We start from the raw sequence: 24,801 nt of genomic DNA, 5'->3' as shown, positions 1-24,801 counted from the left end.
CAATGATCTTGGTAGTAATTAACAGAAATCAATTTGCCACCGCAAGTCCATGTATACTTGCCTTAACTGACAATGATAATGACAAGGCAACTGCGCCTCGCAATCCTGCCCAGATAAGAATTGCAGCTTCTTTCCACTCCAACCATATCCAAAGTAACGTAGGAAGGGAAAAAGTATTCCAACTACTATGCACCTAGATGCTTGAACATAAGCATAGAGAAGAAAGAGGTAGGCCCATGATTTTCTGTGGCGAATACATTAGCTTGGAGTCACTCCTCAAGGTTTACAAAGTGGAAAGACTTCTTACACTTGGTAACCAGGGGAAAACAGAGGCCTTCTTACCAGAAAGGGAAGCAAATGACAATAACAACAGAGCATCAAGAAAAGCATCAGCTTAACCATTAAAGCATCTCGGTTGAATCATTCTTATCTCAGTGATGTTGTGTGTTACAGAGTAAAGAAACATAAGAAAGTTAGGAGAAGCATAGACAAAAAATCCAAAAGAAAAGGATGGGAACAGAAGGAAGAGAACAGGATGGTTAACTGATAATTTACCCTCCCCCTTTCAATAAAGCTCTCCACAATCTCTTGAATTGGGGAATTTAAAAGAAAAAAAAAATAAGGATTTTATGAGATTCATTGAAATACTTCATTACCCTTCCCTTATTAAAACTACCAGTGAAAGGTTTCAATTAAACCCTCCCCCCAACCCAAGCATAACCAAAAACACTTCATCAATAATCAATTTGGTGATAAAGAATGAAATTCCATCTGCATGTATTAAGCATTATATAGGTAAGTTCAATAATCTTAATCCTACTAAGACAAGTAAACCAAACAAAAGAAATCCTAATTTATCAGCATATACGTTCGGTACAATTTCCAATGTAATGCTCAACAAAAATTTTGTACAAATGATGATTCAACAAGGATAAAAGTAGAAGTAAACTACAAAACATACAATATACTCTTCCGTCCTTAATATAAGACCCATAACCCATTTAACTAATTTGATTAGATTAAGAAAATTAGATAAGTTAGTTAATTATAAGAAATGTGACACATTTTTCCTAAAAAACCATAATCATCTTTCTTAATACCCCCTTCCTCTCTTCTACTTGATTATGGTTGAGGGAGTATCCATAGGGGTAATTTAAAAGAAAATTGATAAATATGAGAAATGGGTCTTATATTTAGAACCAAAACCAACTCAACAATTGGGTCTTATATTAAGGACCGGAGGAGTATATATTCATTATTATATAGTTTTTTAACGACCACAGCTGTAAAATGTCACTGCTTGAGATTTCTGCAAGGGACAGGCAAATTGCCAATGGCTAATTTGAGTTTAATCTCATTACCCTTCATCTTTTCTGTCATTGATGGAAAAAAAAACAGTGTCATTACTTTTATAGTGAAGAGCAATAGCAAACTAAGGCCCTGTGGGCTCCATGACCAATAGAAAATGGCTAAGTCACATGGTGTCTGAGGTGCATGCGAGAGGGGGTTTATATATTGTGGGTTTTGGGTCAAGATGGGTAAAGAATAAAGAGTAACGCTTGGGACAGGAAGATGACTCCGTGTGTGTTTATTTCCAGAATTGTAGCCTATTTACATAAACTTGCGCTCTAGCACAATCATAATATGATTCCAAAGAACTCCTGAGGGGATTCCATCAGGACCTAATATCCTCCTGAAAGAAAAGTAAAAGTTTTGAAGACCTCTCATCTCTTTCCTTCTCTGAGTTGAGATTTCCATTTCCCTAGATATGACAGACAGAGGAAAGACAAATGCTTGTAGAATGCAAGTATAATATTCTCTATTGAGCTTGAGATGCATGAACATCACACACTCATATATGAATATATAATATTTTACCGATTACGACCACCTATTAGCATATAAAAAGATTCCGGAATGGCTTTCCTCTTTTAGATAACGGGGTAGAAGAAAATAATGCTACAAACATCCAAATAGAGTTCAATAAGTGAAAAGTACCATCAGCAAAAACATTGTAACCATTAAGGATGCCTTCAGCTATAAGAACTCCACTGCCAAAAAAGAAAAAAAAAAAAAGAAAAAATCAGTTAAAAATTTTAAAAAAATAATATATGTTAAAGTTATGCTTCAGTTGTTTAAAATTTTGTTCAACCAGAATTAATATATATAAATATATTCATTAATTTGAAAAAGACCTGAGCAGCCTATTCAAAATCTCACATCAGTGGATTAATTTTATTTGAAAGTTGGGTTGAGTACTAACCTCAATATGAAAATTAATGTATTAGCAATATAAGCAACCATTTCCCTGGGAAAAAGAAAGGATTGAAAAATGATTCACTTTCTGAAACAGATAATAAAGGAAAATATGAATGGCATTAAAACAAATGTAAGAATTGACACTGGCATAGATAAGGGACATGACACAGATGCCAACATTGTGACAATGTAAAATAGAAGTGTCCATTGATCCAACAATGTTAGAAACAGGTATGGCTCCTTTTCTAAAATCTTTGTGCTTCATACGTAGAATGAGTATTGTAACTTCCAAAGCCGGATTCTTCTGCAGTAACAGTTGCAGCACTGCTAGAGTCACAAGCCTATCATCATCTTATCCATATTTAGACAAAAAGTATTTGGAGAAAACATAAGAGAATAATAGGGCTTTAAACTTATGTCTAAAGTAAACAGAAAACCAACAAGTAGCAAGAATGAGTAGCCCTTTAATCTAAAACTATTTATTAAGGAAATATAAAGTCCAAGAAGGAGAGCATGAATAACAAACTATAAGAGTAATGGGTTACAAATGATAATAAGAATCTTGGCAAGGCTGTAAAAGGAACTGACTAAAAGATAGGAGCTGAGGTCAAGAAAATAATTTATTCCCATCAAAGGTGCAAGCAGAGAAACAAAGAATGCAAGAGTATCAACATGCTCTAGCCCGGAAGACACCACTATGATATACTAAATGTTCTATGTCATTCCTAAACCCTATCATAGGAGGTCTTGCATGATATTCTCAATCCTATCAAGAACATAAACAAGAATTCCAATGAGAAAGCAAAAGAAGGTGATACTGAATGAACTGAATGATGGAACCCGCCAACTGCTGCAACCAAAACATACAGGATGAAGCACAAGGGAGTAGCAAAAGGGCACCGAGGGGGAACTAGTGGTCCAAAAGAAAGCACAAAGGTTAAAAACCAGATAAGATAGAAAAGTAGAGGGGCAAAAGAAGGTAGTTGTGATAAAAAGGCAGGAGGGAGCAGTTAAGGGCTGTTGACAGGGTATACAAAAAGAAAAGGCTGAGGAGAAAGAGGAAGAGAATTTTAGTCGGGTTTTAGCCTTTAGGTAGAAAGCCAACCCATCAAAAGGTAGAAAACTGTACTGCTCTTGTGGTTCTAGTACTGCATTGTTGTGCTGTTAATGCGTGTTTGTTTAGTGAGTATTCAATGACACTGTAATATGCCTTCACTCTATCATTGTCAATTCTTAAAACAATTGAAATTTAAAATTAAAATAAAATCTGGCTCCATTGACAGTTTAAGCTTCACGAATATAACATGCCCCTATAATTTATATAGACAAAGCACAAGCCCATACCAAAAGTGATGCAAGCTTTGTTGTCCATCACCCTTAAAAGCTGTCCTCGCAAAGGCAGAGTAAAACCTGCTCAACAGTTTCAATAACAAGATTTCTAAAGTTCAAGTGATAAAGATGCTTCATACAGAAGTTCAACTTACATCCCCAGTGTCATCACTGTCAAAACGCCAGAAAGATCAGCACCTTCTTGAGCCTATCAGGAAAAAAATTACCATTGAAGTTTTCTATAGACAAATATAGACACTATGCAACAATATAAATGGGCTGTTTGTGCAGTTTCAAACTTTTAATACTTTCAACAGCACATTTTTGTCTTTTTCTTTTTCCTAACTTTTGCTTTCCCTATTTTTCTTAACATAAGCCGAGCTAAAATGATTAGAGCCCAAAGGCTTGATGCAATCACAAAATACTGCAATAACACTTCAACAGGGTGAGAGTTGTGAGAAGATGTGAAGACATGGATGATGTCATCCTGGTTTAAAATTTTTTTTACACAAATTAGCAAAACATTTGATATTTAATTCATTTTAAGTTCCCCAAGTTGAATATCGTATATGCAAACATTTCAACTTACTAAAACAAGCAACCAGGTCTGAAAGGCAACTTACAGTGTAGAAAGCAACATAGCTAACAGTCAGTGTTAGAGTGATCTCTATCACTGTATCATTAAAAATAAATCCAAGCCACAAAACAGATGCTATCCCAAAGGCAAGACCCATTCCTACACTGGACCAAGGAAATAATTATTTAAGTAAGATGAAATTTTGCAAACAATGCAATAAAGAAGAAGGTGAAACCTACGCTCCAAGAGAAACTTGTGCTAGAAATTTGATTATCGACTCCCAGTTGAAGCTCTCTCCAAGGACCATCCGAAAAAATAGAGTATAGACCACAATTGCCGTTCTGGACATGAAAAATGTAAGCACTTTCAAAAACAAAATATGTAAAGGACACAGAATCACCACATGCACAAACAATAACATGGTTATATCTTTTAGGTCTTTAAGCCACTTCCTCAACAAATAAGAAGAAAAATGGAATAAGAGTGAAATCATCTAAATTTGAATACCCGTCGTTCATCAAGGATTCCCCTTCAATTATTGTACTCAATTTCTTGCTGGCACCAAGCTCTTTCAACAAAGCCACAACTGCTACAGGATCAGTCGCACTTAGAAGTCCCCCAAGCAATAGTGATGTTTTCCAACTCCAGCCATATGGAAAAGTCAACTGCATTATGATATAAAATTGATTAAAAAATGACATGGAAGACTAAACCTAAGCACATAAATTCATATACCTTCAAAACAGATCCAAGGCAGAAGGTTGATACAACAACACCTGGACCAGCTAGTAATATCATTTGTACAATACACCTCTGCGGCAAAATTCAAGAAGAAAAGAAAATCAGACAGCTTAAAGCTGGTAAATAAGCATAATACAGCTAATAAATTCATTACATCATAGCACCACTGCTAGTCACTCATGTAATCTTGTCTGAGTTTCCAATTTCTTGGTTTCCATTTTAGAGTCTCACTACACAATCATGCAAGATAGCCTTTTCTTATTAAATTTAAAATAATCCCATAAATAAAATATGCAAAATTTCAGGCTCAATTTGTCGACTCATTTCACATTTTTTTAGTTTCAGTTTTTGTTATTTTTCATTTCTGAGACGAAGAGAATATTGAATTTCACTGCAGTTGGAGGAAGGCCTGTCAACAAATAGAAAGCAATACAACACAAAATAATAGATGAGTCAGGGAAATTGGAGATGCTAGTAAATTAAGGAGAAAAGGATCTAGTTCAGAAACATAGTTGAAGGCAGCATTTTAACAAAAGATTTATGTCTTTTTAAGTCTGAGAAGGATGGGATACATCTATTGCCCGTGTTAGACCCATCCTGAGGTTTAGGCCATTAAAGGATAAGGTTCTAAAGCATACATAAATTTAGTTCTTCATTTCACCAAAAAATAAATAAATAAATTTAGTTCTTCACACTTCTGTACCTGTCGTTTTCCCCTTCTTGCAAAACCCTCAAGGCTTGTCCTACAAATTTTCCCTAATCACTATCAAAGCCTAAAGTTACTATTTGCATGTATTATCTGACAAGTGACAGCCCACACGAAAGCTTTTATTCTAGACTAGGATGCATAATGTCAAAGATAAAAACATAGTAGTTTAAGCTTCAAGATTAAAATTTGGTTCTCCATACAGTAGCAAAGTCACTTCAATCGTCCTCATCACCATTCTCCTAACTAGGTTACGTTTTAAGACAAGAAAAGAGTGGCCATCTGTCTTATCCATGCTTAAAACTTACAGGCAGCAGTCTTTCAACTTTCCGTGAGAATGCATGTTAAGAGACAACAAATCTCCAAGTATTCACCTAAGAACTTGAGCTTACAATGAATCACATAAACTGAAGGGAAGGAGATCGCAAAAAAGAACAGGAAACATGGAAAAGTACAAACTGAATAGAAGAAAATATTAGCCCAAAGAGTTCTCACATCCTTCAGCATGTCCCTCAAACTAACCTTCTCAATGCGCTCAAACCCATAAGGAAACAATTAAGTCATTCCTATCCCATTAAAAGTACGAACATAAAAATTTCTTGCTAAAGAGTCTAGGATTATGCACCCAAATAAACAAGTCCCCCAAAAACCCTCGGCTTTCATGTTCAGTTAGTTTTTCTCTGCTGGATGATTAAACATTCTTCTGTCTTTCCTCCTCTACCTTTTCGAATGACAGGACCTTTTATCTATATTGCCAACAACAGGAACTTGTTTACAATAAATTGTTTTGAAGTGATATCATTCAGCTTTCTTCTTTTCTATTTTATATAGAAGGATATCTTGTCCTTCATATCATTCTTTTACTTTTCTATTCAGTACTTCTTTCCTCTCTCTATTAATTTAATTAACAATAAATCAGGGGCTTCAAAACTTAGGAAAAAACCAAATGTACTGCAGTTTTCAACTTAAATTTAGGAAAGCATAAAATTAGTTCATAAATTATTCATAATTAGGTGAGTGAATTTTTACAGACGTCAAATATAATGAATAGATGTTCCTGCACATAATCATGCAAGAGATACCATTGCATGCACGAATACATGGGGAAGGGTCAAGCACAACAGTCTGAGATTATCATATTGTAACTCTAAATACAACTACAGATGCTCCAAGGAAAGAAAACAGTAAAGAAACCTTAATTTGGTGAACTTCCATTGAGAATGAGCTCTCAAAAAGGAGGGCAGGAAGGAAAACAGCTAACAGAAGATCTGGATCAATGGTTGACCCTGCATATGGAAATTGCTAATATCTAATTGTTTTGAACAACAAGCAGGAAAAACCAAAGATGCTTAAGTTGTTTTTCTAGTGGTACGAGAAGTTGATTCAACAGATATAATTTTTTAGCCAGGAAAAGTTCCCAGCTCCAAATGTTCAGAAGTCAAAGAAAAGGAAGCTGCTTATACAGCGGAACAAGAAGATCATCAACGACAACCTAGTTTTTTTCAATTCAGTTAATATAATGATGCTAGCAGAAGGAAATAACAAGACGACAAAATATTTTAGAGAAGGAATTTCCTTCTCCTCAGGTGTAATCTAGTGCCGTCTTTCTAATGCATCCAACAAGGAAGGCAACCTGACTAAGAGAATATTCAAACAAAAAAATGATGCTTAAGACAAAATCAAGTTACAATTCCCGAGAGTTTAAATCAAGCTCTAATCGCCAAGAGTTTGAGTTATCTCCATTGGCATGTACATAGAGTTCGAAATAACTAAAATGAAATGTTGTCCAAACTTACAAATACGAATTCCATTGCCAATCTTTCCCAGTTGATGATGAGTACTATATTCTGTTCAGAAGTCCAATGCTCGTCAGATAACTTACTCGTAATCTTAAGAATAGGCAAAATCAAAAGACACAACCAAATATGCATAAGAATAAACAAAGAGTAGCTTGTTTTGACAACCTGAAGAAATCTGGAAGTGCCAAATTCACAATAGGAAAGTTTTAAGATGTCCATAGACCCAAGGTGCCTTTAATGGACCAAAGAATGGAACAAAAAGAACTACTTAAGCTTTATGGATAGACATGATAATCAATTAAGAATGCTGACAAGCTAACTTAGACAGATAATTTGAAAATGAAGAAAACGAGCATACTATGTAAATTGATAAAGGACTCTGGAAATCACTTTGTTTGGCATATTAGACACCCGTAATTATCATAAAAATGGATTTTGTTGCTTTTACATTAGATCAATCGAAGATTTTGTCTGAACTAATAAAACTATAATAGTACAGTTGTGCTTTTTGACACAATAATGACTATATCACACATTTTGTCTTCACAACCATCACCTTGGTGACATCACTTACATTCACCCGATGTCTAATCACCGTTTTTCTATCTTCTGAATTCAAATATCACATGCATAAATGATACATGCGCTGTTTTATCTATTCATTAATCCTAGGTCAGAACTGTAAATGTCACATTTTTAGGAACTAGAGTTGTTACTGTTAGCATTCAAAAACTCGCGTTTTTGACATGTTTTACAAGCAAAGTTTCTTAAAAGAGCAATGAAAGAACTCTGGCAACTTGCATGAAATAAATATATAAAAATAAGCATAAAATTAAATAAGCTTATAGATTAAGCATATAAATGTAATATAAGACCCAAAGAGTTAGAAATTGGAAAAACAGAAATTGCCAGAAAGCAACTTTAGAATTAAGTAAAGATTCATAGAGGATGAAGAAAAAGAACATTGCTTTTTGCATCTTTTTGTAGATTTAACTGAAAAATGCGCAGGGGAGAAGGAATGAGAATTATTCCTTATCACCTATTCTGACTTGAACTACTCTCTAGATCTGCTTCAAGTATGATGAACAATATCATGATGGCATGTCGATGGCATATGAAGCAACAGTACAAGTTTATTTAGATCAAGAGAAAGATTGAACTGGATCAATCATACAGCCGTTGGTGTGCGTCTACAAACAAACTATTTGGTGTCTCGCACGTCTGTTACTGATTTGTTAGTTTCAGGACTTAGATTAAAGAAAAAGAGGTTCTCACTGCCTAATTTATGAAATCAGTTCTTCAAATGTCATGAATAAAATATTGAAGGCAAATTAAGATCAAAAGTCCATGATCATCGGGGATTTCTTTTTTCTCTTTCTATTCTATTTGAGACCAGATGTTTTCTAGCTCCCAGAAGCTTCTTGCATCAGCTTCATACTTCATTATTTTCAAACCTCTGTTGCTTATAACAACCCAGAAAAAAAAAATTAATGATATAAATTTCAAATCCAGTATTGAACAGTTCAGAATGCCGAAGGAGGACAGCAAAATTTGTCACAAAACAAGAGAAGCAAGCAAAGACTGGGGATGAAGAATGATCAGAAAGCGAACCTAATGATCCAAGGCCAATGCCAATGATGAGCAGAGCAACAGTATAAGGGACTCTGGTACCACGCAAAATATGCCTACAAGCAATTCCCAGAGCCAGACTGACTCCTACAAATATTACTGCATCTGTTGGATTCAACTCAGCTTCCGGAGAAGTAGAATCCGAAGTAGAATTTTCTTCGGCCATTATTCTGTAAGGAAATAGCATCTCTGTCACTGCCGCCATTGGAACTAATTAAGGCAGCTAGAGATGAGGAAAGTTTTCAAAGCGAAAGTAGTAGTTCAGCTTAATGATGATCGCAGAACGTGGGAGAGAAGAAGACAAGCAAAACAACAACGGCCTATAGACACGCCCCCCTCCCCACCAGGACTCCCCCGCGTCACTGTCTAAAGGCGCCAGCCACGGCGGCCATGTACTTGTTTATGATACTCCTCCGGTCCTTATTATAAGACCCATTGACTTTTTATTTGGTCCTAATTATAAGACCCAATCCATTTTGTCTCTTATATTTATGCATTTTTTTCCAAGATAATCCTTCTAATAATGATAGTTTTAGCCAATATACTTAATTAGTAAGAATATTTTAGGAATGACAACACTTATTTATTATAAATAACCAACTTAACTTACTTCCTTAATCTCCTCAAATAAATCAATTGGGTCTTATAATTAGGACCGGAGGAGTATAAATAATCGAACAAGACGACAAAACAATGCTTATATGAGATTAAGATCCACATTTGTCAGTATATGTGATCTAAATTTTGTTACCGAATACCCCACTCACATTAACAACTCATTATTTAAACAGAAAATCTTGAAAAAAATTAAAAATTATTAATCTCAATCTCAAATCAAGATTATTTTCTGTACTTCAACTTGTTTTGACTATGCTTAACTTCAAAATAACAACGCTGGAATTGCTGATTTGGAATTTAATTCTCATCGCATTAGAAGGGTATCGATTTATTTTGTCCATTAATCTGCAACTCTTTTTTTTTTTTTTTGGTCTGGTAGTCTGCAACTCTCTACTCATACAAAGATATACAATTTGTTAGCTTAATTACCGTAGAAGAAATTACCCTTTTAGATTGGCGCAGTTCATTGGCACTCCCTCGTATTTTTGTCCTTTTCATAAAAGCTTTACATATTTCACAATATAATATATTTTAGGAAAAATTACAAATAAAGAGTCCCTAACATGTGAAATTATAATTTGAGACCCTTAATTTGAAAAATAGCAGATAAAGACCCAGTTCTATATTACAAATATGAAATTTTGGTGAAATTTCTGAAATGCCTCTCAACCAAATTGTGATTTAATCTGTTGAAGTTGTTATTCGTTAGAGTAAATTTGTTATTTTCCATAGTCAACTTGTCATTTGGCAAAAGGATATTTCAGACATTTCACCAAAATTTCAGACATTTCACCAAAATTTCATATGAAATTAGGTCTTTATCTGCTATTTTTCAAATTAAGAGTCCTAAATTACAATTTCATATATTGAAAGGTCTTATCTGCAATTTTCTCTATATTTTATTATTCCCTCCAATACTTAACTAATTATAAGATTTTATAACTAATTAATCAAATTTTCTGACTAATAATTTCTATTGAGGCGTGATTTTGATATTTTATCAGAGGAAACTAATTTCATTAATTTATGTAAAATTACTGCTGATCGCTTATAAAAATAACAACGTGAGGGAATATAATTTAATGGTCGAAGAAATTTCATGCCAGTAACGCAAAACTTGAAGGAATTAGATGCTATTCTTCCTTTCTGTATATCGTAAATTGTTTTAGATTTGTTATTAATTATGTTATATATTTTGAAAAGAAAAAAAGTAGATTTTAAAGCTTTTCCATATCCGAGGTGAGGATTAAATCCTCAACACCTGGTTAAGGGAGGATGAGCTCCTACCACTCAACCACACCCCCCGGATTAGTATAAACAATGCTTTAGCACGTAGTTTAGTAACCTAATCTCTGCAAGTGATTTGGATTTAAACGCTAACTAATTTTAGCGGCAAAAATAAAAGCATTAATTTTAGGCAATTTGATTCAATTTCTTTCAAAATATTACCACCTGGCCCTTGTTGTTTATAAAGTCATACACGTAATTAACAGACAACTAATTTCTTATGTAATCATCCATTTATTTATTTCGGTTTACAGGGACGTTTCCACTTAATTATACGTTCTTATTAGAATATTTAGTGTTCTTATCCTTTGGACCTACTCTTTGATCGACAACTTATCTCTACGTTTTGTTTTTCTTTTCGCCAACCAACTAATATACAGGCTGACTACTGCGCAAAATATAATTGTTAGAAAATAATTAAATACTCTTCCTTTCCTTGGCGGAGATGAGTAACTAATTCTCAAGAATTAAAAATGTAGTCAACCGTTGGTTTGTGTTTAAAATATAATTATTGTTGGCAAAAAAATGTTTAAAATATAATTATTTAAATAATTACCCCCATTTAATAATTAGTTTATGGTTTTTAATAGTTAATTAATCTCATCAATAAATATTCCATTCTAGTGAGGGTATAAAAAATTATAAATGCTCCGGACAAAAGGTTATTATTTCATATAAATAGAACTAAGAGACCTGTAAAAAAAAAATAAGTAAATAAAAATTGGTCTTAGGTAATATTATCTCTCATCCTTAATATAAAAGTTAGTTCATTAATTTGAGTAACTTAAGAAAGTTTGTTAAATTAGTTATTTGTAATAAACAGGTGTTATCTTCTCTAAAATGCTCTTGTTAATTGTGTATATTAGATAAAACTACTATTTGATGAAACATTTAACATATGTAACTACTACAAGGACACTTTAAAAGAAATAGATCAATATGAGAAACAAAACAGATTGTATCTATATTTAGAACCAAAATGAATGTCAAACTTTTATTTTAAGGAAGTACTGTATTGGTCCTTATATAAGAGTTAGCCTAACTTTCAATTTGATTCTAAATATAAGATGTTAATCTACTTTGTGTCTCGTGTTTATCACTTTGTTTAAAGTAGTCATTGTAGTAGTTGCGCATGTTAAATGTTCAATCAAATGATGGTTATAGTTAATGCACATGATTAGTAAGAATATTTCAGAAAAAATAACTACTAATTATTACAAATAATTAACTCAGTAAACTTTTTTAATTTATTTAGATTAATTAACCAACCCTTATATGAAGGATCATGATACTATATATATTGCATTACGAGAACGTTTTGTCACCTACTCTTCAATAGGATACGGGTAGTGTAGTGTTCGGGGTGGTATTTAATCTTAATCAAAAGTATATGTTATCTTATCAATTCATTGTATAATGATTTCGGCCATCTTCAATGTTGGATTGTTAGTTTTTTTTTAATGGAATCACACACGATTTGTGGGTTTTGTTTTTGCAGCTTTTGGATCTCAATTATTACCATAATAATATTGTGTTTTTTTTAATATAATTTGCGTGCCAGCTATTCAAATGGCCATTTTTTTAATATTATTGGAGATCTTTGGATCCTTTCGCCAGCACTATTTCATCGCTTTTAAGCTTTCCTAGAGAAAATTATTTTTGAAAGTTTTCTTAGTTTTATTAATAATATATTTAAAAGATGTTTTTTTTTTAACTAAACCTGCGTGTCTAAACAAAAGGGGAGAAAATACTCATCTTTAATTTAAAATTGTTAAATTCAAGTTAGCTAGGTGGTAAGATCATGAGAAAATCGTAAAAAAAGATCTTATAAATTAAAAAATTACATACAGGGACCCATTCATAAAAATAGTTATTATTTTCTCATCAATTGCTGTCAAAACCAATACTAATATTGTGACGAGTTCCTATTTACAATTTTTTTTAAAAGTATTTTTGTGATTTTTCCTAAAATCATTAATTACTTCTTGCTTTGAAAATCATTCATTACTTAAACAAACGATGGAAAATAAATCATAATTGTTATATACTATCCCGGTCTTAAATATAAAATTTGCTTTAAATATAAAATTACAAGTAAATTTTATATTTAAGACTGAAAGAAGTATGATAATTTAGTTAAAACTTAGGAGAAGTCTCTCATTCATTTAAAAAAAAAGAAAGAAAATCAATATAGAATCCTAATGAAAGAGCATGGGATCATTGAAAAAGGGTCTGGCTATATATGTATATTCAACATAATCAACCATATGAACCGGCATGATAAGCAAGGTCATTAGATGAGATGATTGGTGTTCAAGATATAAGAATTATTTGTAAAGAAAGCATAATTAAGATAACACAAATTAGAGTGGGCATATATTCCTAAACATGTGCTTTCTCCCGTGAATTCCAACGTAATTGATTGGAGCTGGGACTCTACCTGCGGAGGCATATTATATTGGTGATTATTATAAGTTTATAACTATCCAATGAAGGAAACCAACCAATGACCAATTCACATCGTATCAATGTGTCATGTGCTGCTCCCTTTTTTTTTTCCTTTAATTTTTTATTATTTCAAATCGATGCTGTCCCATAACGCGTGAAATCATCAAGTTATGATCCTTGATATAAGAGTTATTTGGAGATTTTATTTGGTTCTAAATATAAAATTTTAATTCGTTTTGTCTATTATATTTATCCATTTTGTCCTGAAATAATCTCTATGATAATTGCAAATTTTAACGAGTTTTTATCAAATGGTAGTTCTAATACACATAATTAATAGTGATGTTTTAGGAAAGACAATATGTATTTATTACAAATAGCTAACTTAACTAATAATTTTTTTAACATTTATAAATTAGTTATTAACTCTTATATCAAAGACCGTAGGCGGTGTTATACTAATGACCATGTAACTCAGCAATATATATAGTGGTAGTACATAGGTAGTATATATTGACATTACATAAAATTATAAATTATGAGTGTGAAAATATTCAAAATTTTATTTTTAAGATAAAATATACCTTTTCATTTTAATCGTCTACATATAAAAATCCTTTTCCAGAAATTTACATCTTACAGTAGTCTTTTCCTGTTGAAAAAACAATCCAGTCCTTTATAAAACTATACATTTACCCAATTTGATCCAATCTACCTTTTAACCCTATTTTATTTTATAAATTAAAAGTAATGTTTACCGGCAACCAGAACTAATGCTCGTTAAGATATTACTCCTCCGGTCCTTAATATAAGACCCATTTAACTAATTTGATTAGATTAAGGAAGTTAGGTAAGTTAGTTAATTATAAGAAAAGTGAGACATTTTTCCTAAAACATCATAATCATTTTTCTTAATACCCCATCTCCCTTTTTTACTTGATTATGGTTGAGGGAATATTCATAGGGGTAATTTAGAGAAAATTGATAAATATAAGAAAGGGGTCTTATATTTAGGACCAAAACCAACTTGAGAATTGGGTCCTATATTAAGGACCGGAGGAGTATATTAAGAATGACGAGGGGCTCCTCCATAGCACTCGTTTAAAAAATTAAAAGAAATTAAATAACTGCATACAGGACTCGTTTATGAAAATTGTTATTATTTACTTATCAATTATTATCAAAACTAATACTAATATTATAACAGGTCTTTATTTATAATTTTTTTATTTTCAAGTTTTTTGTGATTTTTCCAAATAAAAATATATTAAAGTATATTTTCAGTCCTTTGACTTTACATAAAATTTCAGTTTGGTTGCTAACTTTAAAAAGTATATCTATACTTTATTAACCCTAAAACTATTAATAAAATGTTAATATTGGAATCTTGAATATTTATAAATATTTTCAAATACTAATGTATTAAGTTTAATTATTAAGTTTAATTTTTAAAATAAATATTATTATCATAAAAATTATTATTTAAGACTAATGATTTTAAAATTAAAAATATTTTTTTTTTAAAGTTAAAAAGACCAACGTCACCCAAGTTAGCTGTGTTAGATAATAAATTTTAATCTACCTACGATTTCTTGCTACCTTTTCCAACGAGTCTCTCTTGTTTGTATAATTGTATCCGCTGAATTACAATATAAAAATGGTAATCGAGTACTACTCAATACTCATGCTCAAGATCCAACGTCTTTTCTTTAATTTTTTTTAAACAATTGGCAAATGATCCAATCCAAATTCCTCAGTGACAGCTCAGGTTTTTGTTTTCTTTTGTTGTTTTCTTGGACTTGGATGGCTAAAGTCAAAATATTTTGTAATGAACTCAGCAATTAGCATCATAAAATATTTTTTAAAATATATTTAGTACTTTAAAATATTTTTGTGTGTGCATTTAATACTTTAAAGTATTTTTTTATGCATCTAACATCTAAAAATATTTTTTTGTGTATCTAGCATGAAGACAAAAGAATATTTTAGGGTATTAGATGTTCCTAAAAAATATTTTAAAATATTGTATGCACTACAAAATATTTTAAAATATTGAGCGGACCTCAAAAAATACTGTGGGTGCTGGATTTTTTTTTTTTGGGTCTTTCTGTCCTTTTGCCAATGCATGGCTCAAAATTCAAACTGCTGTTTTCTAGTGTCATCCATCAATTTGGTCAACTCCTCAGCAGTTTGCGTGCAAATGTAGAACACCGTAACCTCACAATCTCAACCTCCAAGTCATCACTCGTGAGGAGTTAATTCTTATCTTCATTTCAAAATCCTTTTTTAAATGGTGTTAGTATATGAATAGTACAATGACATAAGCTTAAAGTCTATTGTGATCATAGTTATGTCATAAAGATGGTGACTTTGAAATACTATTCTTTTAAACTTAGAAATCAACGTATACTAGTTTCAGTTCTTAATATAAAATTTATTTAATTTTTATTTTGATCATAAATATAAGATTCTAATTTTTTTTTTTATATTTATCAATTTTTTTCAAGATAATTTTTATAATAATGATAATTTTAATCAATACATTTAATTAGCAATGATATTTTAGGAAAAACAACATCTATTTATCACAAATAATTAACTTAACTAATTTTTTTAATTTACTCAAATTAGTCAATTAGCTCTTATATTAAGGATCGGATGTAGTAGTATGTGATTCTTTCATAATTTTTATATTGTGAAACAAATTATTGTTTGACAAAAAATAAGATAATATCATTATAATCCATATTGTAAATCACTTGTTAAGTATTTAATGATAATTTTCTAATTTTGCCTTTATTTAGTTTTGGTTAGAAAGAGGGGAAAAAAGATGATTCAAAGTTAAGAGAATTTTTAGAGCAAATAAAAGATGCAATTTAGTCAAAAAGCAATAAAATTAACATTATCTAATTTACTATATATAAAAAAGGATTATTCAAAGTTTTCCAAACACATTACTGATAGTCTATATCCGGTACTATTAGATTAAATTTTAGTATTTATCATGCCGAAATGAAAATAGTTCTCCAAAAAGTATTGTTTACTTTAAAGGATATTTAAATTTGTGATTTCATACTCAAATGTCAATATTTCCTTTCATTAGACACCATGCTTTTCGCTCACTCAAGATTTTTGATGTATTTTTATTTCCTAAAATAAATAGAATAAAATATGGTAATGGTCACTAAAATTTGATAAGTCATAATTTCACCAGCCACACCAATTTTTTCAGTCGAAGAATTCATTTTTCTTCCTAACATGACGAAACTATGACCATACTGATGTACTCGTATTACTAGTATAACATAAAAAATAATATATTTAATGCTAGGTTTTGATATAAGAATGCAAATTGTATTGCAATTTTATTCTAGACTTCCTTTTCAGCTTCAACGTATAGTGACGTGGCAAGTCGAGTGGGATGACACTTTCTCTTTTTTTTTTTTTTTAGGGTACAAAGTGGGATCACACTTGAGAGGGCCTTCTTTAATTTTCTGTCCTTCAGGATTCGGCAAAAGGCGAGGAAGGGAGAGTGTGGAAGACAAGAAGCCTGATCGGAATCTCCATTCTCAGTTCCAATCAAATATTACCTCATGTACTAAGTATAAACAGTAGCTGAATATTAACTTTAGTTTTAAATAATACTTTCATTTCTTAATATAAGACTTTATTTAAATTTTATTTTAATCCTAAATATAAGATTCTAGTCCATTTTGTCTTCATATTTATCTATTTTTTTCCGAAATAATCCTTCCAACAATAATAGTTCTAACCAATACACTTGATTAGTAAGGATATTTTAGAAAAGATAACACTTATTTGTTACAAATAACTAACTTAACTTCTTTCTTTAATCTCCTCAAATTAATTAATTAGCTCTTATAATTAGGACCGGAGGTAGTATAAAACTTTAATTTACTTTGTCTCACAACTTCATAATTTATTCTCTAAAATATAGATATCGGTTATGCATGTTGAGAGGCTGTTTAAAATGGTTTATAAATATTTTTTCTATTATAATTTACAGAATACTGCATAATTATATGTGAAAAGTTTTGTTTCGGCTTATGTTAAATGTATTTATAAGTGATCTCAAACATAATGTCAAATGCGGCCTGATAAGTTTTCATCCAATGAATGTCATGCTTAAAAAAGTATTTTAAGAAAATCGACTCATATTTATTAAATAACTAATTTTCTTAATCTATTCGTATTAATTTGAAAACTCTTATACGAAGTACCAGAAATAGTAGTTTTTTTACTGTAACTGAAAGTGAAAGGTCGCGGATTTGAGATTTTGGGATGTACCATCCGAATACTTATATTTTGATTAAATCGAGATTTTGAAAGTATTAACCAAACACTTGTATTTTGATTAAAACTAATAATAAAACCCTCAACGCTAACACTCATATTTTGACTAAAAATCAATTATGAAACTATTAATCATTAATTGAAAAAACTGGTACTAAAATCTTATGAGATAAGCATGCTTCCTGGTTTTCGTAAGTTAAACTAAACTGTTTTGTGTTGCGAAGGTATTTTTCACATCTTTTTTTTCCCTTTCTTTTTTTGATTTTTTTTTTGGCATTTTCTAATTTTGAAATCCTCATCTTTTGGTAATATGATGAAACATGGTTTTAAAAACCAAATCATGATTTGAGTCTCAAATTTACTAAACATTGAAAAATTAACAACCGCGGTTTTGGGGTCAAACCTTGGTTTTGTGCTCAAACCTTGGTTTCAGAAGAAATGAATCTGTTCTATTTTTTATTTAAATTAGAGAGTATAATTATGCCTGTCAGAATAGATCTCAATGATAATATGACTTTAACACCCCTCAATTATTTTTTTTATAAACATATTTAATTTTATATTTTATAAATAATATACATTTTTAATTATTTATTAATTACATTATCTTATATATTATTATTATTATGCTGTTAAAAATATATTATTAACAATTTTATTCCTTCAAATTAAAATATATTATAAAATCTATCTTTTATGTAATTATCATACTAACTTATGCTTTTTTTAGTAATTTGCACATATACAAAATGCTTCTGATAACAATTATACAAACACTTTCACTTTATCAAAATCAATTTTTCACACAAATCTATTCTTCTAAGAATTTATTTTTAAAAGTTATTCTCAAACCATGGTTTGATTTCATCCAAACACCCCCTAAAAGTTAAACATTTTTTTTTTGGGTACAAAAAGTTAAACGTATTGAACTGCTTAAATTGATCCTTATCTGTCATTTGTCATTTCAAGAGCCCATCCGCCATACATGTAACGTGATATGCGATGCTCTGAACCAACCTGGGCCCATTTTAATAACTATTCGCTTTCACGTCCCGATTCAGCATTCCAGATCCACGCAATATTGGGCTTAGCCCTCATTCTTTACATGAGGTTATCTTTACAAGAAAAAATGGGGTCAAGAGGTCCCAATATCTGATGTGGGTAGTTTATATTCAAAATTTTTAGTATGCAATTTTTTTAATAATTAAATTATTTATATCTATTAAAATAAAATAAAATATCAATTAAACATATAAAAATTTGAAATAAATCTGAAATTTACTGTTACTATTTTTAATATAAGACCTAATTAATTAATTTAAATAGATTAAGTATGTTGATTAAATTGATTAACATGATATATTTTTTAAAATACTAATAATTATTTTTTTTTAGTTTCTTTCCCTTTCGTCACCTACATAATTATTTTAAGAAAAATAAATGGAGTGAACTTACAAAATTGTAACCAACCATGTACGAAGGGGTTTTTTTTATTTTATTTGTATTTTTAAAGATGCTTTTCGGGCCCTGCAACGAGCCGGCGACGGTGGCAGGTTGAGTTGCAGCTGGTCCGCATAGAACAGAACCGAAGAGCCGATATGCTTGCAAAGAAAGCCTTGAATGAACCTGTGGGGATCCAGATTCTCGGAGCTACTACCTTACACGAGCTTCTTAGCTCTTCAACGGAGTCTTGGTTCGGACGTATTTAAAAAAAAAAAAAAAAAAGGCCCAGACCCTGAGACCATCTTCACGGCGCTTTGAGCATATTTTTAGGCAGAGGAAGTCCAAGTAGCTAATGAAGCGAACGGACGGGTCGAGTTGGTGTATGTTCCGGCACGCCTAGCAGGTTGTATGAATCAAATAATACAGTTCGAAGTTAACAGCAATGCGATTGCGCGAGACTTATGGTTTGAGACAATCACAGGTCCGCTTTCTCTATAATAAGAGTCAACCAGCGAGACACAGAAATCCCAAACCCGTTACCATCGAAGAAAGCTCACCTTCAAAATCTCATACATTGAAACATTCCTCTACAGTTAAGGACCCTGACATTTTTGAATGGAACAGGGTCATTTCTTCTCACATGCGCAATGGGCACTGCCAAGTCGCCCTCCAAGTCTTCAACACCATGCCCGTCGAAGTTCTGTCTCATACAATGCTATGATATCCGGGTACTTAAGGAACGGAAAATTCGATCATGCGAGGGATCTGTTTTGAGAAAATGCCTGAAAGGGACCTTTTTTCGTGGAATGTAATGCTTACCGGCTGTGTCAGGAATCGGAGGCTTGGTGACGCCCGTAGGTTATTTGACTTAATGCCTGAAAGGGACATTGTTTCATGGAATGCTATGTTGTCTGGGTATGCCCAAAATGGATACGTTGATGAGGCAAGGACTATTTTTGATAGGATGCCTAATAAGAATTCAATCTCGTGGAATGGATTGCTGGCAGCCTATATTCAGAATGGAAGACTTCGTGATGCTTGCCAGTTGTTCAAGTCAAAATCAGACTGGGATTTGATTTCTTGGAATTGTTTGATGGGTGGGTTTGTAAAGAGGAAGATGTTACGTGACGCCAGGCAGCTCTTTGACCAAATGCCTGTTAGAGATGAAGTTTCCTGGAACACTATAATTACAGGTTATGCTCAAAATGGAGCTTTGTCAGAAGCAAAGAGATTGTTTGGGGAGTCTCCAATACGGGATGTGTTCACATGGACCGCTATGGTTTCTGGATATGTGCAGAATGGGATGTTGGATGAGGCGAGAAGAATTTTTGATGAAATGCCCCAAAAAAATGAGATTTCATACAATGCAATGATCGCAGGTTACGTGCAATGCAGGAAAATAGATATGGCCCGGGAATTATTTGAGGCAATGCCTTGTCGTAATATAAGTTCATGGAATACCATGATCACTGGATATGCTCAGAATGGTAACATTGATGAAGCTAGGAATTTGTTTGAGAGGATGCCACAACGTGATTGTGTATCATGGGCAGCTATTATAGCTGGTTATGCTCAAACAGGTCACTATGAAGATGTTTTGCACATGTTTTTAGAGATGAAGCGAGATGGGGAAACAATAAATCGGGCAACCTTTAGTTGTGCTTTGAGCACTTGTGCTGATCTTGCTGCTTTGGAGTTAGGGAAGCAAGTTCATTTGCAGGCAGTAAAGGCAGGGTTTGAGACAGGGTGCTTTGTTGGGAATGCACTTCTTGGAATGTATTGTAAATGTGGCAGCATAGAAGAGGCTTATGTTGTATTTAAGGGAATAGAAGATAAAGATATTATCTCCTGGAACACAATGTTAGCAGGTTATGCTCGGCATGGGTTTGGCAGACAGGCCTTAATGATATTTGAGTCGCTGAAGGCATCGGGAATTCAACCTGATGACATTACTATGGTATATATATTTATCACACATGTTATATGCATTTAAGTAGGGATAAGGTGCTTGTCACCAAAGGGGGGGGGATAATGTGCTTAAATATCTTGAAAGTATCCATGAAGGAGGCCCCAACACTTGAAAGTTTTTTTTGGCACTTATCTGCCCTAGAAGTTTGTTTTCGGTTCCATTATTCACTATTAAGTTTGACCATTAAATGATGTGATTTGATTGGTGTTTTTAACGGTCAAATTTAATGATGGATAATGGTTCAGGGCAGAAGTGTATGAAATAAAACTTCCAGGGCATATAAGAGCCAAAAAAAAACTTCAAGGTGTTAGGTGCTCCTCCATGGGTACTTCTGGGTATTTGAGCCTCTTATCTCTATTTAAATGTTGTTCAAAGCTCATCTATAGCATGATTTACTCCCTTGCCCAGCTGGAAGTGTGAACTATTGTCATCTTCTATTCCTCGTCTTTTTATTGATATTATTGTTTTTTGTATATGTAGTTTACCACTAGCTCCTTTTTTTTTTGTTTTTTTTTTTTTTTGCGTGACACTACAACTAGATCCTTTTATTACATGGTTGAGCAATCTCCAACAAGAATGTGTGGGATGCTATGATAGTGCATTTGCTAGGAAGGGAGCACATTGTTTCTCTGACATAAACTGAACATATAATCTTCATGAAGAGAATAAGCTTGTCTGTTCATGCTATTTCGTTAATTTCATTTTGGAAATCTGATTTTGTTTGTTAACTTGCTTACCTTGTGTACTTAGGAAATGGCCACCATTGCTAAACATGGTGTTAAGAACTATATCGGGTATTGGTTAAACTGATTTGGAGAATTAATAGGAGAGTTACTTTAGTGACTCCAATGAATTAAGACTCCACACACACCCTCTTTAATATGAACTTGGCGTTGTTGGCAGCATACCCTATCGCTTGTCAAACACATATTGTTTTTAAGAGCAATCTTTCAGTTTTCTTTCCATAGCTCTAATGGTTGATCTTGCTAACGCGTTTGCTTGCTCTTGCAATCAAATATTACAACCATCATTGAGTGTTGGCGAAGCACAAAATTCAACCAATGCCAACTTAATTATTCATCTGTTCACTAAATCTGATAGCATCCTGCTTCTTCTTTCAGGTCGGTGTTCTATCTGCTTGTAGCCATTCTGGCTTGATAGACAGGGGAATGGAATATTTTCACTCGATGGAAAGGGATTATGGTATAATAGCTAATTCAAAACATTATACTTGCATGATTGATCTTCTTGGGAGGGCTGGGGCCGCCTGGAAGAAGCACATAATTTGATGAAAAACATGCCTTTTGAGCCTGATGCTGCCACATGGGGAGCTCTACTGGGTGCAAGTAGGATTTATGGCAATACTGAACTGGGTGAGAAGGCTGCCGAGATGGTTTTCAAAATGGAGCCTCATAACACAGGAATGTATGTCCTCCTTTCAAATTTGTATGCAGCTTCAGGTAGATGGGTTGATGTTGGTAAGATGAGGCTGAAAATGAGGGATGGTGGTATCAAGAAAGTACCAGGTTATAGTTGGGTTGAGGTACAAAACAAGATTCATACATTCTCTGTTGGGGATTGTTTCCATCCAGAAAAGAATAGAATCTATGCCTTCTTAGAAGATTAGATCTAAAAATGAAGCGTGAGGGGTATGTTACTAGAACAAAATTAGTCCTGCATGATGTGGAAGAGGAAGAAAAGGAACATTTGCTTAAGTATCACAGTGAGAAATTAGCTGTGGCATTTGGAATTTTGACTATACCAGCTGGAAGACCAATACGTGTCATGAAAAACTTGCGTGTCTGTGAAGACTGTCATATTGCCATGAAATACATATCCAAGATTGTTGGAAGGCTGATCATCTTAAGGGATTCTCACCGCTTTCATCACTTCAGTGAGGGAACTTGTTCTTGTGGAGATTATTGGTAAACGTGGTCAGATATGAGATCAGTAGTCCTTTTACTCTACCAGCCTTTCTGCACCAGGGGATTGAAAAGCATTGGAAGCAAGAAGTGAATTTCATTGCGTCCTTGTCATTGTGCAATTAATGTTTTTGCGAAGGAATAAAATAAGCTAGAGGAATATCGGTGAATCAGGGTGATTCCAGTCATTTCAGAATGACAAAGGGACTATTTTAATTCTTTATAGTGAGTGATGGGAGTTGGATTCTGGGATCTTTATTAGTTGTATTCCAGAATGCAAATTGGAGAGGCCTAGAGAAGTTGGAGAGAACAGATAACATGAAAAGAATAAAGGAGAGTATGGTAAATCATCGCTCTTTGCAAAATCATGTTTATAGCCTCTCATTCCTCGAGATGTTGGAGACGTGAAAAAGTAACTTCATTTGGTCTAAGAACACGAGCCCAGAATAACCAAAGTCTTAGCAAAGAATCTGGTTCGCTACTTCTGCTCGATGATACATCTAAGCTGATTGGATAACCATACATGTTATTCTGTTCAGTCATTCATGCGGGCCGTGGGTTTGTCAGACTGAATAATGAAGATTACTCCATCATTGCGAGACACACTATCAAACATTATAAAGAGCAACATTATAATGATCAATATGGCTCAAATGCTTTCAACAACAGTTGTTTTGATTTGAGGTGAGCTGTTATTTTGATACTTACAATAACCCAAGGAAACTCCAATTCTACTGCATCTTTGTCTTCCTAGGATGCTATTCTGCCAGTTCTTAGATATATTATGGGTACTTTCAGAAAAAAGGAAAGCCTGTGAAAGACTATCCAAAATTTTAGAAATTTAAATTGTTACGGTCCATGATTGGTTTTATGTATCTAAGAACTTAACAACTCAATGTAAGGCTATATCAATTCTCAAATTTATAAAAGCTGAATATGGCCGAAGCTCTTGTGAAGTATTTACTCCCATGTCTTTCAAGACTAGTTTAAGTGCTCGGTTAATTTTATATTCGAACCTTTGTTTGATCTGCGGCAACTCATATTTCATATGCATGGTTTTTTCCTTTTTTTTCTTCTTTTTTTCTTTTAAAGATATAGACATTGTGCACAGATGTTACGCACTCCTTTCTTTCCTATAAACGAAGTCTGAAACTTAGCGTAAGCAAGAAAAAATGGAGAACAAGAGGGTTTCCATGAGTTGCACTCTGAATTTAGATGCTCTTTTTCTCCCATGAAGAATTTAGATCTTCTGTAATAAATGGGAGAATTACAACCAGGTCCCACATAGGGAAATTAATTCTTTTCTTAGCCCCATCTATAAGTCAAACTTCTGCATTTATATGCCAAATTTCTCATTTGCAAGTATCCGTGACCTGTGGGTCATTACTATCTTATTTGGAACATGTTTTGTAATTCTCTGTTCATAAATCGCAGATATCTTTCTTAAAACCCATTCCCTACTTTCATCTCTAATAAAATGACGAGGTGAATCCAAATCAGAGATCTTATGTAAAATGATGTTTGAATGTTAGAAAAAGTATCCAAATCCAACAAAATGAGTGAGAATCAAAAACTGATATAGAATACCGTCTTTAGTAATTGCCATATCTTACCTTCCTTGCTTTTATGTAATATGTTCTTGGAGATTGACAGGTTTCTACCCGCCTATGGCCTACCTGCCCATATGAGCTGGAGAACACTAACCCATCAGGCATCCTAGAACTAATGGATGGAGAACGTCCATTGCTTAACTAATGGAT

The 24,801-nt window shown here is 32.8% G+C and overlaps 2 protein-coding genes across 2 annotated transcripts; one reads left to right on the top strand and one right to left on the bottom strand.

Moving 5' to 3' along the window:
* Nucleotides 1-1,967: 1,967 nt before the first annotated feature.
* On the bottom strand, nt 1,968-9,400 carry LOC114740295 (sodium/hydrogen exchanger 7; the record flags this gene model as incomplete). Its single annotated transcript, XM_028928414.1, has 11 exons — nt 9,023-9,400; nt 7,409-7,459; nt 6,807-6,898; nt 4,901-4,978; nt 4,673-4,830; nt 4,405-4,506; nt 4,212-4,329; nt 3,744-3,796; nt 3,604-3,669; nt 2,264-2,308; nt 1,968-2,051 (listed from the first exon to the last, which is right to left on the bottom strand). Coding segments are annotated over exons 1-11 (1,070 nt in total), but the record flags the coding sequence as incomplete, so codon positions are not given.
* Nucleotides 9,401-19,592: 10,192 nt separating this feature from the next.
* Nucleotides 19,593-23,845, top strand: LOC114740294 (pentatricopeptide repeat-containing protein At4g02750-like). The gene is given in 6 exon segments (XM_028928413.1): nt 19,593-19,839; nt 19,842-19,918; nt 19,920-21,107; nt 22,241-22,378; nt 22,381-22,738; nt 22,741-23,845. Coding segments are annotated over 6 exon segments (2,316 nt in total). The 3' UTR covers nt 23,049-23,845.
* The last annotated feature ends 956 nt before the right edge of the window (nt 23,846-24,801 follow it).

Source organism: Neltuma alba, unplaced genomic scaffold (assembly GCF_004799145.2).
Source record: "Neltuma alba isolate B1F8T4 unplaced genomic scaffold, ASM479914v2 tig00003098_pilon, whole genome shotgun sequence".
NCBI classification, from domain to species: domain Eukaryota; kingdom Viridiplantae; phylum Streptophyta; class Magnoliopsida; order Fabales; family Fabaceae; genus Neltuma; species Neltuma alba.
The sequence above is the reverse complement of the archived record's forward strand: the minus strand, read 5'-3'. Positions and strand labels throughout refer to the sequence as shown.